Here is a 20,626-nt window from a genome sequence, read left to right as displayed (position 1 = left end):
GCAACTAACAACAAAAATATGTAGGGGACCCCGTGACAAGTGACAACAAATAATTGTCACTATATATTATGGTATCACTAATAATTTATAGTAACCTTCATGCATAATTATCGTAATTAATAATTATATAATAATCATATCAAAATTATTATATTAATATATTTAGTGATAATGTTATAATTTTTACTTAATATATTATTATAAATATTATATTTTATTGCAACGGGAGTGAACCGCATATATTAATATTTAGAAACTCACATTTTTTTAACGTACAAGGAGCATGTTTTCGCGGGGAAAAAATTACGAATATCCAAGTGGTGAAATTAGTCCAATTATATTGCAAACCTCCTGTACGAGGTTCCCTTTAAATAGCACTCAGGCGTCCCTCATCTTCCTCACCAAACAGTAACCAATATGCTGGGATCTATCCTCATTGTTGCAGTGTTGGCACTTGTGCTTCAGGCAGCATGGAGATTCCTGGATACGTATTGGTTCCAGCCCAAGAAATTGGAGAAAATCCTGAGAAAACAAGGCCTGACAGGCAACCCTTACAGGTTTTTCTTCGGAGATGCCAGGGAAACCGGCAGAATGTTCAAGGAAACCTACTCCAAGCCCATCGGCATCACCGACGACATTACACCTCGTGTCCTGCCCTTCATTACCAAGACCTTAAAGACATACGGTATTCCTCTTACGACCTCGTATATGAACTTTTGGTAATTAATGGTTGCTATGATCGAAGATAATATTAATTAGTGAAATATTAAACAACAGTATTAGATATATGTATATGTCAGTTTTGTGAAGTATTAATGATTGCTGGTTACAACTTTTACATAATAATGCTCGCTATTAAAATTAGGGAAAAATATTTTTTTAGTTCGTTAAGTATGCCAAATTTTAGTTTTAGTCCTATAAGTATGCCCATTTTTTATTAACTCCAGTAACTTGCAAAATTGATTAGTTTTAATCCTTCGGTCGATTGGATTTATAATTGCCGGAAAAGTGACATGGCATGACACCTAAATGCGTTTTTGTTGATTTATAATCTTATCTGGCTAAAATTATGATATGAAAGACAAGTTGACCATCTTTTGTGCAAGTTTGGAGAGAAGAAAAGTCACCTTTCTTCCCTCCAACAGATGTCAATTTGTCTTTCACATCATAATTTTAGCCACAGAATTATAAATCAACAAAAACGCATCTAGGTGTCATGCCATCTCACTTTTCTGGCGCAAATTATAAATCTAATCAATCGGAGGACTAAAACTAATCAATTTTGCAAGTTACTAGAGTTAATAAAAAATAGGTATATACTTATAGGACTAAAACTAAAATTGGGCATACTTAACGAATTAAAAAAATATTTTTCTCTTAAAATTATTATTACGACCAAAATTAACAAGCATTTAATTTGTTAGCTTACATCACTAGATTCTTTATCGCTAACTCTTGTTTTTTGAGTTTAATTACATCACCCTACCCTGCTATTATGAAAAAGTATAAAATTATTCACTTTAATGTCAAAATCATTTACGGTTATTCAGGCCGAGGACAAGATAAAAAGTTAAGACCAACTTTTAGGATGATATCAGCAAATTTCATTAAGCTGACTAACAAACAAAAGTATTTAGGATAATTGCGTATCTACAAGACAGACAACAATAACACACTGTCTCAATTCAGATTACAATAAGACAGACCGATAGTAAGAGTGACAAATTTATAATTACTAATAGTAACAAAGGAAGACGTTATCATTAACCTTCTTTTTCTTTTCTAGTGATTGGTTTAGTGTAGGGTGGCAACGAGTCAGCTCGAGCTCAATTTGACGAGTTCGAGTTCGAGCTTGGTAATTTTTTTTATTTTTTTATTTTTTATTATTATTAGATTAAATCACCAAATTTTTTTACATAACTTATAAGTAATAAAATAGATTGCATAATGTATACTATGTTATAAATATACCAAAATATATTATGAAATTTTAATCTATCATTATAAATATAAACTACTAATTAGTTTAGTAATAATATAATTAGTAAAATATACAAAAAAAATTCATACTGAACAATTTAAAAATTATAAACAGTATCAATTATATAAAATAATGCAATCGAAATATATAAAAATATTTTATAGTTGAGATTAATATATGTTAACAATCTGCAATAAATTTATATATTTATAAATATTAGTATTACATTGATGTAACTATCATCATACATTACTGAACAATATGGTTAATCGAGCCATCAAAGTTCAGATCAAACCGTTAGATATAATCAAACTTACAGAAAATACATTTGGTAAAATTTTAGACTTATTGGATATACGGATATCGAGATATCGTACTCGGAATATAAGAGTAGTCATTCAAGGCAGTGTATCGTTGAATCAAACCATGTGATTTTGAATCAAACCGTCTGATATGATCTAATGGACACAGTCTTATAGATGTTTAAATTTGGTATGAATCGTGTGCTCGGATTTTAAGATATTGTAATTATAGTTTAAACTTTTTTTTATCTCATTATATATAATAAAATAATAATAAAAATAATTGAGATTGTTCAACCATCATTATCATTATTATTATCATTATTTTTAGATTAATTCATATGAATCACTAAATTTAGACATAAATTTATAAGTAATAAAATAGATTGTATAGTGCATAGTATGTATCTTGATATAAATATAAAACTCAAAAATTGATAAAAAAAAATCATAAGTGAATTATTTGTCAATTAAAAAAAAGTATAACACAATACAAATATATATTAAAATATTACATAAAATCTATATGTGTCATATTAAATAATAATTTTAATTATAAAAAATATTATAATTTATTAAGTTGTTGATTAAATTTATTTTTGAATAAAAATTAAATGTATAAATAAAAGTACCATAATTTATTATTATCCAATATAAAATATATGAAATTGATTAATAATTATAATATATGGTGAATTATGAGTATAAAATTGATAAAGTATTGAATATGAAATTAAATATATAAAAATTTTAAAAGTAAAAATATATATAAAAAATAAAAAAAATTCGCGAGCTGAACAGAGAGGATTGAGCTCAAGCTCAAAATTAAGCCGGCACGCGAGCGCTCGACTCATCTGCCACCCCTAGTTTAGTGATCGAGCCTTAGTGTTTATTTTTCTTCTCGTACAGGTAAAAAATCATTCATATGGGTGGGGCCGAAGCCAGTTGTGTTCATCTTCGACCTGGAGATGATGAAAGTTATATTGACGAAATACATTCCGTTTCAAAAGTCGTTCAAGGCATCAAATCCGATATTCAAGAGGCTGGTGGGAGGACTAATTGTGTATGAAGGCGAACAGTGGAGCAAGAACAGAAAGAAGCTGAACCCGGCTTTTCACTTGGACAAGTTGAAGGTCATGATCCAGATCAGCTGAACCCTTACAAATTGTCAAGTCCTGATTATTAATGATGTTTGTTTATTACAGGAGATAGTGGGTACCATGCAAAACCAGGGACAGGAAACTCTGGATGAATGGACGAGTATGATGCCTAAGGATGGATCTCCCCTTGCGCTTGATGTTTACCCTTATCTTAAACAGTACACAGGCTGTGTGGTATCATGGGCATTGTTCAGCACCGCACCCACTCCAATAGTCAAAAGGACTTTCACTATCATCTCCGAGCTCACACATATTTCCAATCAGGCTCAGCCTTTTATCATTCCTGGAGAGCAGTAAGTTTCTTTAAAACATAGCACACACATATCTATCTAATCCCTTCCCTACTCCTGCAATTATAGCTATTTGACACTTTAGTTGTTTAACTTATTAGGCTTGTACACTGTTTTCGTTTGGCCGGAAATAACGTCATAATTCCAAACAATTTTGAGAATTCTGACCAATTTTCTTCTTTTTAATTATTTATAAGACTGAAGTCCCAAATTATACCCATAATTATAGGACCAAAAATGTAATTAACTAAGTCATTGATGCGCCTACTCTATAATATAAGCTAATTATAATTACTTTCTTGAAATTAATATAGTTAATTAACATTAATATTCCATGACACCACTAGAGAAATATGTCAAACGAAAAATCATGGCGAATACAAATAACCATGGCTCTGCAAATTGGCTATTGTTTTTGCAAGTGAAGCCAAAACAATCAGCCACAGCTAAAACCATAAAAAATATTGATTAGTTATGATAAAAAATTAAGTTTTCACATTTGTTTTGTTTGAACATAATTAATATTACTGATTTGTGATAGTTTTTCAGTTTTGTCATTTATTATGTTGCGAGAAATTAATTCTTTTGTAGTGCAAGTTGTAATATTTAAGCATTATGAACATGTACGAGTTTAGGTTCTTTCTCAAGAAATATAAGAAGGCCAACGAAATTGAGGACGAATTAACAGCTACATTCACGCACATGGCTGAGGAAAGGTTAGCGCAGAGAAGGGCAGGAGAAAACAAAGGTGAACCCGACTTATTTGACTTGTTAGTGGATGAACTAGAAGAAGTAGACATCAAAGACAAGAATGGTCGTGCCGCCGCCATTTATGAGATCATTCAACAGTGCAAGCTGTTCTACGTAGCTGGTCACGAAACCACTGCTAATCTCATCTCTTGGACCATAATCATGCTTTCCTATCACAAACAATGGCAAGTTCGTGCCAGAGAAGAGATTTTCCAACTCTTGGGCGACAGGAAGAACATCACTGCTGATGACATTGCCAACCTGAAATACGTAAGTACAATAAATTAAGGTTTACACACATCCATCAGGGTTTTCTTTATTGTGCTGACGTGCCATGATACGCATCGTTTTGGTGCAGGTGAATATGATTGTGAACGAGACGTTGCGTTTGTTCCCTCCAGCAATTGAGCTGACAAGAGTAGTTGAAGAAGAAACAACCGTGGGAGACCTAGTCCTACCCAAAGGCTCAATGGTAATGATGCCCGTACTTCTACTGCATCGGGACCCCAAAATATGGGGCGACGACGCGAATGAGTTCAGGCCCGACAGGTTTGCTGAAGGAGTGCTGAAAGCTGCCAATGGTCATTCCGCATTCTTACCCTTCGGCTGGGGTGTGCGAACTTGCATTGGGGCAAACTTGGCATCCTTAGAGGCCAAATCGTTTATTACATTGTTTCTGCGCAACTTCAGCTTCGACCTCTCACCAACGTACGCACACTCACCTATGGTTACATTGCTCCTGCAACCACAGCACGATGTCCCCATCATTATGCGCAAGCTCTAGACGAGAATGTTGTTGAGGGGATTGGTCGATCATCGCTCTCTAAATATTGGCTAATTTAAATTAATATCTCTGGCATGAATATAAGCTACACTGCATGCAGTGTGTGAAAATACTTCTATGAGATATATAAATAAATGTGTGCTTTACTACGTAAGTTATTTTCGATTTCACCTATGCTATATATCTTTTTTTTTTTTTTTTTTATCTAATAAAACTATACTTTTATTTATACGGGTTTTGTTCGGTCTAACTTGGGTTTAAATCCGAAACATATAATTAGAAATCGATATTGCTTATAAGTTTATGTACAATTTCATGCAACCTTATATTCACCATAGTTTATTAATAAATCCATCAATTGTTTCGAGTGATGAAATTTTTTGGCTGCAGATGAAATTGTGAGGTGGGGATTGTAAGAACATATATACGTGAATTGTTTGAGACACATGTTTGGCTAGTCGTTAAAAAAATTCAGAACTTTTCCGATCATAATATTAAAGACCCATCACATACGCCCACCACACATTTCAAAACCTTTCATTCCAAACAAAGCCAAAGGCTTCTTGGATAGTAGTTGATTTTAATAATAACTTTATGAATTGTTGATTACAACTAAAAAAAGTTATATATTTTAAATTAAAAATAAAATAAAATATTTCCTGTGGGTAGCATATGTTCCACACTAGTAATATTTTTATTGATATATATATATATATATAGAGAGAGAGAGAGAGAGAGAGAGAGAGAGATTGATGTGGGTAGAACAATAATTCTTGTCTCGTACTTCTGGCACCTATTTTAAGGTTCGAGGAGACACAACCACAAATTCAGACATTTTGATAAGGTTCGTGTGGTGAGCCGCAGGAAAACGAGATTAGTACTGCCATAGTGAGTAGGTTCGTTTTCCTATTGTCATAAGTTTAATAATTCCAAAAAGGATAGTTAATGAATTTTAAGAAAATATATAATTCCGTATAGACAATTAATAAGAACTTATATTTTTGTATTTTTTAAAATTAAGCACATACATAAAATGTGTAGATTAAATTTTTTAGTACATATAAATCACTTGAAAGCTATCAATTTCTCACGTCCTGAAAACCATTTTTTTCCCTCTCTCTTTTCAAATTCACACATATACTGAAATGGGCGAGCTAGTGTTTCACTGGAGTGAAAAGAAACTAAAATTTTAAATAATTCACCTATTTGGTACAAAAAAATAAATAAAATGGGAGGAAGAATTAATTTTTATAATTTACCAGTTAACAGTTTCTCTTTATTTTTTATAATAAAAATAAGCAAATTAATATTAACTAAAATATTTTGAAGTTACTAAAAGAATTCAAAATTGATAAATACACGTCAAACAAGAACAAACATAAACACTATGTTTGTTTTCGTTTTTAACTTATTTTCGAGACAAGTCAAAACATACCCAATGTTTGCCATCATTCAAAAACACCTTATTTAGGTGTTTTTAACTGTTTTAGCATAAAAATATACATATATATATACACACATATACATAAATATATATAAAAAAGGCATGATTTGACAATAAATAGTAATTTTTGTCTCCCAAAATACAACATTAAACATATAATACTTATTTTAAATTACCACCAAATAATGATTTGACAATGAATAGTAATTTTTGTCTCCCAAAACACAACATTAAATATATAATACTTATTTTAAATTATCTCCAAAAACAAATCCAAACATACATACTATCTCTAACACACACTTGTTTATTTTTGTTTTTTTCTCTCTATTTCCACAAAACACTCAGAAAATGAATCCAAACATTATGAAAATATTTTTAGATGTCAATATGAGTGTTTTTTCCGCTCTAAACTATTCAGTTTCACTCAAATAAAAACCACTCCTAAAAATACAAAAAAATACCATATAAAGAAAGAGAATGTGTATGAGTGTAGGTGTCTTTGTGGGGATGGAAAAATAAAATTGAAGAAAAATTATATGTATAAATAATATAATAAAAAATATTATATATATATATGTGGGTGCGCGCGCTTTGTTTCTCATCTTTTTAGCTTTGGCCATTTTTTGGACACAAACCAAATATAATTTTAGAGAGATTTTATATATATTTAGTTTTAATTATTTTTATCCATTTATTTTTCCTGACTGAATATGAAATTTTTTTATATAGACCCCTTTTACATTCAGTTTTCTTATATTCATTTTCGTCTGAAACAAACCAAAATTAGCTATTTTTGGAAGTTTGGTACTAATTTTGCAAATTCCCTCATAACTAAGAATTAAAAATGCAATTTTCTGTGCTCAAATATATATGTATTTCAAGATCATTGGTTCAAGTCTACTGAAATCTTGATATTTATCTCATTTAATGTGAGTACTATAATGTGTATTTATCCCACTTAATGTAATTTTATCGTAATATCAATTTATTATAATTTGATTTTATTGATCTAATTAATGGATGTACTTTTTCTGTTTTATTGTTGTAATTATATAATCACCGTTTCTATAATATATATATATATGCATTTTATAACAAATTCATAGAAATATAAATAGAAAAAAAAAACGTAAGAAAAATGCCCAGCCACCTTAAACTTGTGGAAGACACTTAACAAAAAAAAGAAAAGAGAAACTCCCATACTTTATAAAATTACTCAGGCCTCATCAATATTCAAATATTCCTTTCTTTTTACAAAAATACAATTAAGTCAATTCAACATATTATTAAAAAATAGTGCAACAATTGCATGGAGCGAACCATAATAAACCTCATAATCGTCCAATTTAGGATTATATATGTCGAACGTTATGGATGGTGCCGATGCTCCATTCAGTATATTTAGGAGATGAACGATTGACAGGTATTTAATTTTTTGAAATTAAAAGATATATATTAGTTATTCATCTCTTTAATGTACGAAATACATAGTACAATAACATGCATGCACGTCATCATAGGTTGGTTACTGGTCCAATGATACTGACAACTTCCATCACTAGGCCCCTTTAAATAGGACACATGTATCCTTCATATCCCTCGCCAGAAGCGAACCAAAATGCTGGGAACCATTGTGATTATTGTAGTGTTAGCACTAGTGGTGCGCGCAGCATGGAGATTCCTGGATACGTATTGGTTCCGGCCTAAAAAACTGGAGAAAATCCTCCGGAAACAGGGCCTGACAGGCAATCCTTACAGGTTTTTCTTCGGAGATGCCAGGGAAACAGGCAAAATGTTCAAGGAGTCCTACTCCAAGCCCATCGGCATCACCGATGACATCGCCCCTCGTGTCATCCCCTTCGTTACTAAAACCTTAAGGACATATGGTATTTTTACGATATTCTCGTATTTTTACATGCAAATATATTGCACTTGTCATATAATTAATTCAGATCCAACCAAGTCAAGTTCGGACTAGAATTTCCCAACAGAAATTTTATATATTTGTTGACCGTTATTACTGTTATTTACAGTGGTAGGGACTTGTTCTTTTTTTTTTTTTCTTTCGAGAAACTTATCTTGAGATGGAGACGTAACTTGAAAGTACCATCTCATATGTATATATATATCACCATTATTTTGTTTTATCTTTAATTAATATTAAACTTTTCTTCAGCTAAAGCTTGTGAAACTGAGAAAAAAAAATTTGTGATCATATATCTAAAAGACAATATTACACAAAAATGAACCCAATTCTTAAATTATAAAATTAATAAAATGTTTCTCTAGAATTTATGTTAATATTTCAATCAAATTTGATTGTTTGAAAAAACACATTTCTAAAGTTTGGTTAATAGGCCCGATAAAATTGAATAAATTAACTATAATAATAATTAAATCTATCAAATCTAATAATTTAATTAACCAACTATAGAATTTTTGAATTAAATGGGATATTTAATTCAACTAATTTAAATTGTCAAACTTATAAAATCTTTCAATTAAACAGTACATCTCTTAATATAAACTATATTTAGTAAGTAAATTAATTAAATAATATAATTATTTAAAATAATATAAATTAAAATTCAAAATTTCCATACCTCTGTTCGCTCTGCAAATGTGTTGTACCTTCATTTAAAATTTGTGTGTGTAAATTAATGTATGTGTGTAAATTAAAATATGTAAAGGGGGTGAGGTGGTGGTGGCATCATCTGCTGCTGCCCCCTTTATTTTTTTATTTTATTAATATTTTTAATAATTACCATTACGATTTATTTAATTTTTTAATTAATATAATTTACTTTCAAATATTATAATGAGCACAATTATTACTGTTCAAATTTTATTATATTTTAATTGTGATCTATAATTTATTTGTAATTAAATTTAAATTTTCTTAATAATAACTAATTATTCTCTCAATTATGCATAAAATTCTACTTACGTGACATGTGGTGATTTAATTTTCAATGGTTTTTTTGTGATGGGTATAGGTGAAAAATCGTTTATATGGGTGGGGCCTAAACCGGTGGTGTTCATCTTCGACCTGGAGGCCATGAAAGTTATATTGAACAAATATGTTCTGTTTCAGAAGTCTTTTAAGGAATCTAATCCCATATTCAAAAGGCTGGTGGGTGGACTTCTTGTCTATGAGGGCGAACAGTGGAGCCAAAACAGAAAGAAGCTCAACCCAGCCTTTCATTTGGACAAGCTCAAGGTCATGAGTCATAAAAAATGATCGTTGTTATGATTCTGTACATACTCGGATTTGATGGATGAATTGTCGTTGTTATTAACATGACATGATGCTTTTTTATTACAGGAGCTAGTAAATACGATGCAGAAACAGGGACAGGAAACTCTGGATGAATGGAGCAGCATGATGCCCAAGGATGGATCACCCCTTGTCGTTGATGTTTACCCTTATCTCAAAGTCTATACAGGTTGTGTGGTTTCACACACATTGTTCAGCACTCCTCCCACTCCGTTAGTCAAAAGAACTTTCACAATTATCTCTGAGCTCACACATATTTCAAATCAGGCTCAGCCTTTTACCATCCCTGGTGAGAAGTAAGTTTTGAAATTCTTATTCAAATCAGGTTTGGTCAAACTAAATAAAAATCACACATTATTTGTCATATAAGTGGTCACTTTGTTTAACTGTACATCAATCACACGACAAATGTAGTGTACTTGTTTAGAATTTCCGGTTCCACAACTATGACACACGTACATGCATATCTCCGTTGCTATTCCATCATGTTGTAGCTAATTAGGTATTGTAAACATGGTGGAGTTTAGGTACTTTCTCAAGAAATATAGAAGGGCCAACGAGATCGAGGACGAATTAACAGCCACATTCACAGGTATGATTGAGGAAAGGTCAAAGAAGAGAAAGGTAGGAGAGAGGAAAGGTGAACCGGACTTATTTGACTTGGTTGTGGATGAGCTTGAAGAATTAGACAGCAACGACAAGAATGCTCGTGCCGCCGCCGTCTATGAGATCATACAACAATGCAAGCTATTCTACGTGGCTGGTCACGAAACCACTGCTAATCTTATCACTTGGACTATAGTCATGCTTTCCTATCACAAAGAATGGCAAACTCGTGCCAGAGAAGAGGTTTTCCAAGTCTTGGGCGACAGGAAAAACATCACTGCTGATGACTTAGCCAACCTCAAATATGTAAGTCTACATAATAAGGGTTTCTCGGCATATGCATGCATATAGATCATCGAGCTTGAAAACACCAAACAGAATGAATTATACGATCACATCGATTTTACAGGTTTAATTTGTATTGTGATATTGATGTGCAATGATACACATTAATCGTTTGCTGCAGGTAACAATGATAGTAAACGAGACGTTGCGTTTGTTCCCACCGGCAGTTGAGCTGACCAGAGTAGTAGAAGAAGAAACAACCCTGGGAGACCTAGTCCTACCCAAAGGCTCAATGGTAATGATGCCGGTAGTTCTACTGCATAGGGACCCCAAAATATGGGGTGATGACGCGATGGAGTTCAGGCCCGACAGGTTTGCGGAAGGAGTGCTGAAAGCAGCCAATGGTCATTCCGCGTTCCTACCCTTCGGCTGGGGTGTCCGCACTTGCATTGGAGCAAACTTGGCAACGTTGGAGGCTAAATCGTTTATCGCATTGCTCCTGCGCAACTTCAGCTTCGAGCTTTCACCAAAATACGCACACGCACCAATGGTTACATTGCTCATGCAACCGCAGTACGATGTCCCTGTCGTTATGCGCAAGCTCTAGCTAAGAAATGTGGTCGATCCATCGACTCACTAATTTCTCTAGTTAATTATTATATATTTGCTAATTAAAGTAATCATTATCCGGTCCGAGACTGCACGCATTATGTACGTACACTACACTGTGCGCAGTGTGTGAAAATACTGATTTCTACTCTAGGATAAATAAAATGTACGCTTTACTATGTAAGTTATTGGATTCCACCCTCTTCTTCACGTGATCCTAATAAAATTACGTGTATTTCATGTAGAAGTCTTTCAAAATCAGGGCATTTCTATGTTTAAGTAATAACCAAAAGTTGTTACCCAAATTATGTTTGATCGAACCAAATTAATTAATAAAACAAATATAATATAATTGTCATGTGATTCATTACTTTTTTAAAATTACATACCAATCACGTAACAAATATCATGGTTCTTTTAATTGTCCGACGAATGTACTCAAAAAAAAAAAAATGTCATGGCAGAACTTAATTTTTTCTTTTAGATAAATTTATATATAATTACACCAAATTTCATTAAAAAAAAATATAATTATTCCATATTATTAATCTGGGGGGCTTGAGCCCTTAAAAGTTCAAACAAAAGGGCTGGCTCTCGAGGAACCCAGCCCAGCCATCTTGAAACGAAATAGCTGCTATAGCGAGTTGGTGGGCTGCCATATGAGGCACCCTCCTGACAAATTTTAAAGTAAAATTCCCGTCCGCATGGATCCTGGATCAAATATAATGGATAATAGGTCCAACATCAGAAAAAATCTTCAGCTGACCAATTTAGATTGTGGACTTCTAGCAAGCAATCTCCTTCAATTATTTTTTTTTAAATATATTAATATTAAACAATATACTATTACAATATTATTTTTTTAGGATATATTAATACAGTATGTCTAAATCAGTTAACAACTTAAAAAAAATAAAGAAATAATAAACACATACTACTATTAAAAATATAATAAACACCTAAATATTTAGAATTCAAACTCAAAATCACAACACCACTGTTCAAGCAAAGGAATGGTCAGACCAACGATTCTTGTCTCGTACTTTTTTTTTTCAATTTGAAGTGATAAATCACTATTAATTGAAATAACTCGATTACAATCATTCATATTAAATAGTAATACCTAATAGAGATAATTACAACAATCATACCTTGATTAATTATATCAAATAAATAAAATTTAAATAACGCCTGCTATGCAGTAAATTAATATCTCATCTGTATAACAGGTTTCAAATCTATAACTTGTAAAATTACGAAATGTCTATTTTGCGAATTGAATTAGATGGAAGCCTCGTACTTACTTACACCTATTTTTGATGTAGACAGATTGTGAGAAGGTAGAACCACAAAATTCAGACATTTTGATAAGGTTCGTGTGGTGAGTGCAGGACATCAAATTTAATTATTACTACCTATTTATTCGTATTATTATATATAAAGTGTGAGTCTCTCAAAGACCCTTTTAATATATTTTTCAATATATTGACAAAATTTATTCCTACATGATAATATAATATTTTAAGTTACTTCTTTTTCTGTCCGAATCTCTCCCCATGTCCTCACCTCTTTTTTATTTAATTTTATCTTTTTCTTTCCTTATCTAAAAGTTTGTTTCTTTTCCTCTTTCTTTTCATTCTCTATTTTCAACTATTATTTGATGTTATTATGGGTATGCTCTTTTGTCACTTATCATAAGTTCATTAATTCCACAAAATGTTTTATAAATATTATTATTAATACATAATAATCCACAATATTAATAATACTAATATATTTTTTTATTTGAAGTAATGAACTATTATTAATTAAAATAACTCAATTGTAACTATTCTTATCAAATATCAATGCCTAATAAAAACAATTACAATACCAACGAGGTCTAGCTCAATTGGCAAAATTGAGACATTATAGATCATGGGTTCAAACTCTGCTATATACGTAAGATGTTGTTCTACTGCATAGTATGTATTGTAATAAAACAACACTCACACGTGTAACAAAGATCAAAATGCCCTCAACTTTGTCAATTAAATTAAATCTCATTAATAATATTAATAAATTTATTGTTTTAAACTTAAACACATACAGTATGATGTAAATCACTAAGAACTTCCCTCCAAACCTTTATTAATGAAATTGAAATTAATATACTCGAATATTCGAGTCCCATCAGTAGTAGAGTGTAGATAACTATTTTTAATAATTTGATTACTATAAAAAATACATAATATGAATGTTTCATCATAAATTTCGATATAATGATATGATCATTATTTCTAATAAAAAAATGGAACGGACAATTGGACATTGATTTAGTGGGGGTACTAGAGAAGGACCATCCAAGAATTAATACCCATCAGTACTTTGGAAGCAGGTGGATTTTCAATTAATAAATAATTGAGCACGCAACCCACGCGTTCACCATCAACCAACAAAACATTCTACGGCTGAGTTTGCGGACATAAGTTTGAACCCTCATTTTCCACGATGCTACTACCTACGTTGTTGATGGAAAATCTCACTCTAAATTAATTTTGATTGGACCTAAATTAAATATATTTATTATACAATTAATATATAATAATTTGATAAAAAAATAATTAATTACATAATAAATATATCACACTTATTTTATTTTTAATTTGATTCGACTAAAATTAATTGAGTAAAAACTCAAAGTCTTTTGATATAGAGTACTTTGAAATTCTTTTTTCAAATCTTTTTATCAATCCAAATATAACCTTATTTAAATTAAAAAAATAAAATATAACACTTTGAGAATAGTTAATTCGAGTCTCTTATATTATATAATTCTTGTGATTTTAATTATATTGTTAGTCTTTTGAAGGAAAAGATGATGTGCAAGTAACAAAGCTAATTAAGTTTCGTGAAATCCAATCAATTACACAATATGTATTATATATTCGTTATGTAATTTAATTATTTTTTCTTTAAATTATACACTAATCACATAATGAGTATATTATACTTATTTTTGTATTTGATTCATATCTGATCAAATTCAATTTGGAACCATAATTTTGATATAATTATTTTATCATATATATATATATATGTGTATATAACACTACAATTTTACAAGTTTGGCAATATATACCATTAAAAAAGAAACAAATAGATGAAAAGGCTACTTAGTGCACTGGTCCATATGATGAGAACTAAGTACTCTTATTCACTATAATTTGTACTTTAATTATTAAAATTGTTTTTGTACATTTTCTTGTACATATTAAGTGTACCCTACTCTAATAAATAATTCACACTTCCCATGAAAATGTAAAACTAGTTATGTCAAAATTATTTATAAGAAATAATTGAAGATAATGCAACTAGAAGATAAAACTTTTTCTTTTTAATAAGATTGAAACAAATTGATTACAATGATTTTTGTCGAATATCAGTCATTACAACAATTATACTTTTGATCAATTACAGTAAAAACAACACCCATATTACTTAGTATAAACAACATCTCACGCATATAGTGGAGTTCGAATCCATAATTTTTAAAATCATGGGATCTCAATTTCGCCAATTGAATTAAACCTCATTAACTAAAAGATAAAACCCGAAACTATAAAAATACATTTGTTCTTTAAAATTCAATCTTTCTATTTAATAAAGGTATCTCATATTTCAATTTGATCAATTTGTGTACCCGAATTTTCTAAAAATGATCACTTTTGGTCTCTACCGTTTATTTATCGTAAAAAAACTAACAATTGAATCACTTTAGTGGGAAGTAAAGGCTGCAAAGCAGTCATGTTGCACCTGAATTGACATCAACCAAACCAAAAAGAGGGAGACATCATTTTCTTGTTCATATTCTTTCCTTGTCTCATGATAAATATTTATTATGCCAATTATTTTTCAAACATTAATTAACTCTGAAATTCTAGGTTTCAATTTCAACAAAATAGGTATATATCTACTTATATAATTACAGACTTTTAAAAAGTAAAATAATCCAAGTTATATAAATACGAGGGAAGAATTTGTAAAAATAATTTCAGATGAATTTATATCAACGAAAAAATTTGAAAATTTTCATATAAATTTAAATAATTTGTAACTAAGAATTTAAAATTTTTAACTTTAATTTCGTCGATTCGACTGTAGCCTGGAATAATTTTTATTTTTCAAATTACATTCAAATTAATGGAAGTTAATGGTATAAGGTGCATTCCACTTACTTTTCCATATATATATATATATATATTAATGGAATTGGCAAGACTTACAATATTGTGTTTATGTATTAAACTAAAATTAATTATATAAATCATAGGACCAAATTAGCAAAACACCAAAAGCAAGTCAACAGCCACATGTTTTTCTTCCGTCCAAAACAAAAACTAACAGTATGACTAAAGTCACAATATTTAAGTGATCTATAATGGATCAAAATGAACAGTTTCTGAAAAGTTGGTGTTAACCTTATAAATCTATCAAAAATAAAGGACTTAAAATGCAATATTCCCTTTTGCTAATGATTCTGTACCCATTCTTTGCAATTCAATGCTATAAATAAAAGGGAGTTTCGGGCAACTAGACAAGCCCGAACATAAGAAGAAAGTAGGAAAAAAATGTGGAAATTTGCACTAATTCCAGTATTGTCCTTACTGGTTGTGTGGACATGGCAATTCTTGAACTGGGCTTGGTTCAAACCGAGGAAGACTGAGAAGTTGTTCAGGCAACAGGGAATGAAAGGGAATCCTTACACGTTTCTGTTCGGAGACGCCAAGGAGACAGGCCTCATGTACGAGAAAGCCTACTCCAAACCCATCGGTTTTAACGACGATCTCACTCCCCGTCTCATGCCTAACATTCTCCACACTCTACAGAAATACGGTATTCCTTCTTTTCACCCATCTTCATCTGTCAGCAATCAGCATCTTCTCCAGCTACGTGTTCAATTGTACACCATTCGAACTTCTTTACTTTAAACAAATAATGTGATTGTTTCTGCTATATTTTGATGCCCCACTAAATCAATCTAGTAGCAAGTGAGATATTCCTATTATTTGATGGTAATTTTCTGTAAATAAATATAATACACTTGCGAATATAATTACTTCAGGCTTAGTCAAACTAGGCCCGGCTTAGAATTTTCGATTTTTTGAGAGCAGATAGCACTTATAATTATAGTATTCCCTCAAAAGAATTTCGGGTATGATTCTGGAATTGTGCTACAGTTTTCTGGAAACTAATAGCTTAGTAAAGCCATGTATAGGCTCGATGTTCTTTGTGTTCATCATGAACTTCAATTGAAGTTGTTGGTCATTGACAAGACTGCTACTTCATTAGGTTTTAATTTAGTGGTGGTCGATGTTTTATGATCAAATACGAGGTTGTGGATTCAAGTCGCGTTAACTGTCTTGGAGTTTTTGTCTCATTTTGTATGAGTTCATTGTAATTTGATATTTTTACTCTTTGTGATAAATATTGATGCAATGATGTAATTACGCTTCAATCAACCTAGTCTGAGTAGTTAAGTTAACCAGAGGATGACTTGATTTATAGGCAATTACTCGTTTTCATGGGCGGGACCAAGACCGCGTGTATTCATAATGGACGTTGATGTTGCAAGAGAAGCAATGAACAAACACAGTTCGTACGTAAAGACATTTAAAATAGCTACCGATTTAGTGAAGATGCTATTCGATGGCGGCTTTGCTATCTTGGAAGGCAAAGAATGGAGCAAGTTCAGATCAAAGGTCAACCCCTTTTTCAACTTGGACAAGTTAAAGGTCAGTTTATGTTATAATTTTCGACCTATGTATAGTATTACATATGGAAAAAAACAGTTCTAAGGTTTCGTGATTGTTTTGAATAAAATAGCCACTCGTTCCTGCGTTTCAATCGTGCTCTGCGGACGTTCTAAAAGAATGGAATGAGAGAATATCAAAGGAAGGCGGCTCCGGTGTGGTTGATGTGTTTCCTGATCTTGAAATCTTCACCGGGGCGATATTGGCGCAGTTGATGTTTAGTTCTACTTATACTCAGCAGATCAAACAGACTTTCCTCCAACTGGCTGAACTTGGGACTTTGGCAAGAATACATTCCAAGCTATTCAGTATACCTGGAGAAAAGTAAGTGCATTCAACTTTAGGTGTGTCTGTAATATTTTAATTTAAGTGCTTAATAGGTTTTTGTTGAAAATAAGTTGAAGAGAGTATTTTTTATTTACGGTTTCTGTGTTTGAACTGTTTAAATTAAACTCGATGAAGTCCAATGTTATAAGCTTCTTCCCATCATTTTTGCAGCTTATTAGTCACTCCAACTTCAACTTATCTTTCACTTTTCATTTTTGTTTCTAAAACACTCTCAATTTTCGTTGATTATTCCCACTACAAATGTAGAAGCTATTGCAGACATTGTATCTTCATTGATTATGACTCTCTCAGCCTCTCAAAACTTCCTACTTGTATATGCTTTGCTTAGGTACTTGCCGACTCAGCCGAATAGGAGAGCCAATGAAATCGTCAATTATGCACGAGCTTCATTTACATCTATGATTAATGATAGACTACAGAGGAAGACTGGAGCACCAGTTAGTGGAAAAATGGACTTGCTGGATATATTGATAGAGAAATTGTACAATGGAGATGTTACAAAGAGTGAACGCCACAAGATTATAGAAGACGCCATAGCCGAGTGCAAGACGTTTTTCTTTGCAGGTTTCGAAACCAGCTCTACTCTCTTGACTTGGACCATACTCATGCTTGCATATCACCAAGACTGGCAAGCTCGCGCTAGAGAAGAGGTTTTTCAAGTGTTGGGCGATAAGAAAGACATCACTTCTGATGACTTGGGCAAGCTAAAAATTGTAAGTATGACGATTTGATTTGATTGGTACGAGGAAGTTTATTATTCTTTGACAGTTTTAACGTTGTCACTGCAGACATATCATTAAGTTGCAACCATATACAATTACTAACTCATTTATGCTATTCTAACCGTCGTCACTAATTTTCATCGACGACAATTTGTACGCATAATGCAGTTCTTGCCTAGCTAATCTTGAACCATGCAACTAATTCTCGAATATTTTCGTGGCAGGTAACGATGATCATAAACGAGGTCTTACGTTTGTACCCACCGGTGATTGAACTGTCGAGAGTGGTCAAAGAAGAATCAAAGATAAAGGACTACACAATACCAAAGGATGCATTGGTCACATTTCCGGTGCTTATGTATCATCGGAGCACTAAAATCTGGGGCGAGGATGCTGGAGAATTCAATCCACAAAGGTTTGCTGACGGAGTGCTGAAGGCGGCTAATGGGGAGGCGGCATTCATGCCCTTCGGTTGGGGTCCTCGGATTTGCATTGGCATGAACTTCGCCATATTGGAGAGTAAAACGTTCATGGCAATGCTTCTGCGCGAGTTCTCCTTTGAGTTTTCCCCGACTTATACGCACTCCCCAGTGGTTGCTTTCACTATTCAACCGCAGTTGGGCGCTCCCGTCGTGATGAAGAAGCTCTAACTTAGCTACACACCCTTGCATTTCATTACATGTTGATCAAATTCTAGTGTTTGTGTAATATGTCTCCTCTGAATAATGTCTTGAGCTGATGATAATGCACACAAGGAATCTTTCATCCTTTTCACTTTAGAAAAAAACAAACAAACATCTTTTGCGATCTATTCATGCAATTATACATATATGACAAAGACATCTCATGAAGCCTTGAACGTCCAATTATCGCTTAATTTAATGATTAAGATTGAAATTCCTATAATCAAATTTAAAATTGTAAATTTGAATTCTATCAAATATAGAACTATTTATCACACTTACATAGATTTATTGTAATTTAGTTTATTATTTTTTGATATATTGATGTATCAATAAATTTGGTGTATTACTCAATTCCTTGAAATATTAAAATAATTTTTACTAAAAAAATAAAAGAAAAGACAAAGACATTTCTTGGAATTATCAATATAAAAGTTTTTACATATGATGACAAAATCTTCAATGTAGCTCACTCACACACGCGTGCCCCACATGTTGCAATAAATAATTAAGCATATATCTAATTCCACTAAACCAACAATAATTGAAGATGCTCATGTACGTAAAATGGACAAATCAAACCATACGAGTTAATCACATTTTATCCTGTGTAAAATACTAATAAATACATATTTTTTCTCAAAAAGTAACGCAACTCTTTAATCTTTAAAAAAAATATTTTTAAAAAATTAGAGAACTATATTACCCCTTTTGTGTTAAGAAAAATCTTTAATCTATCAGCATTTTTATAAAAAAAAAGACATAGTTGCATAGTTGCTACCACATTATGTAAATACTACCTGTTTATGTGCATGGAAAATCACTTTATTTTAACGGTTAATTATACCGTCCTCCCCATTGAGGTTCGATGTAATTACATGTAAACCTTGTATAATTTAAAAAATTACATCTAATATTTTTTATACTTATTTTTGTCTAATAAATAAATTCTCTGAAAATATATTGAATTTGCTAATATAACAAAAAAATTAAATAAAAATTCATGTTTACTATAAATTGACTTAATACTAACTTATGACATATCAGACAAATATTTTTTGATAAAATTATTCTTGTATATTTTCACATACGGATATATATAAAATATATATATATCTTCACTTTTGTAACAATAAGTGGAGATATCACAAGTTTTGATGGAGAGAGCGACAAGAGCGGTAGACAGTACAAAATATTATGGGACAGTTGCAGGATCCGAGTAATACTGTCACTGATTCTCTCTAAAATTATTTGAAATTAGTGATTCTATATTTCTAAACTTAGTATATATTATATTTCCTCCTGTATACATTCTCTCCCTCCTTCAATTTGCACACTACACGACATGTCAGTCAGTGTCAGAAATTATTCAGATTTCATTTTCATAGAAATAGCAGATGATTTCACCAACTAAATTAAACTTAATTAATGGAGAATACTCCTACAGTTGCCGCCGATATCTATGCTGCACAAGAATCCAGATGCTGCTGGGGTTTTCAAGCCAGAAAGATTGCTGGAGAAGTACTGAAAGAGGCAAACAGCCAGGCAGCATTTATGCCCTTCGGCTGGGATCCGCAAATACGAATGGGT

The 20,626-nt window shown here is 31.7% G+C and overlaps 3 protein-coding genes across 3 annotated transcripts; all 3 read left to right on the top strand.

Moving 5' to 3' along the window:
* Positions 1-390: 390 nt before the first annotated feature.
* On the top strand, positions 391-5,421 carry LOC105171624 (cytochrome P450 CYP72A219-like). The gene is made up of 5 exons (XM_011092789.3): positions 391-685; positions 3,193-3,416; positions 3,489-3,736; positions 4,369-4,753; positions 4,842-5,421. Exons 1-5 carry the CDS (start codon positions 418-420, stop codon positions 5,265-5,267), a joined length of 1,551 nt encoding a protein of 516 aa, XP_011091091.2. The 5' UTR covers positions 391-417; the 3' UTR covers positions 5,268-5,421.
* Positions 5,422-8,321: 2,900 nt separating this feature from the next.
* On the top strand, positions 8,322-11,738 carry LOC105171625 (7-deoxyloganic acid hydroxylase). The gene is made up of 5 exons (XM_011092790.3): positions 8,322-8,600; positions 9,711-9,934; positions 10,040-10,287; positions 10,519-10,903; positions 11,064-11,738. Exons 1-5 carry the CDS (start codon positions 8,333-8,335, stop codon positions 11,487-11,489), a joined length of 1,551 nt encoding a protein of 516 aa, XP_011091092.2. The 5' UTR covers positions 8,322-8,332; the 3' UTR covers positions 11,490-11,738.
* Positions 11,739-16,053: 4,315 nt separating this feature from the next.
* LOC105171626 (secologanin synthase 1) lies at positions 16,054-19,127 on the top strand. Its single transcript, XM_011092791.3, has 5 exons — positions 16,054-16,366; positions 17,039-17,265; positions 17,357-17,607; positions 17,960-18,344; positions 18,578-19,127. The coding sequence occupies exons 1-5, from the start codon at positions 16,102-16,104 to the stop codon at positions 19,001-19,003; spliced, it is 1,554 nt and encodes a 517-aa protein (XP_011091093.1). The 5' UTR covers positions 16,054-16,101; the 3' UTR covers positions 19,004-19,127.
* Positions 19,128-20,626: the final 1,499 nt, after the last annotated feature.

This window comes from Sesamum indicum, linkage group LG10 (assembly GCF_026168435.1).
Source record: "Sesamum indicum cultivar Baizhima isolate 11 linkage group LG10, ASM2616843v1, whole genome shotgun sequence".
Lineage (NCBI taxonomy): Eukaryota > Viridiplantae > Streptophyta > Magnoliopsida > Lamiales > Pedaliaceae > Sesamum > Sesamum indicum.
Note: the sequence above shows the minus strand (reverse complement) of the source record. Positions and strands in the feature narration are given on the sequence as shown.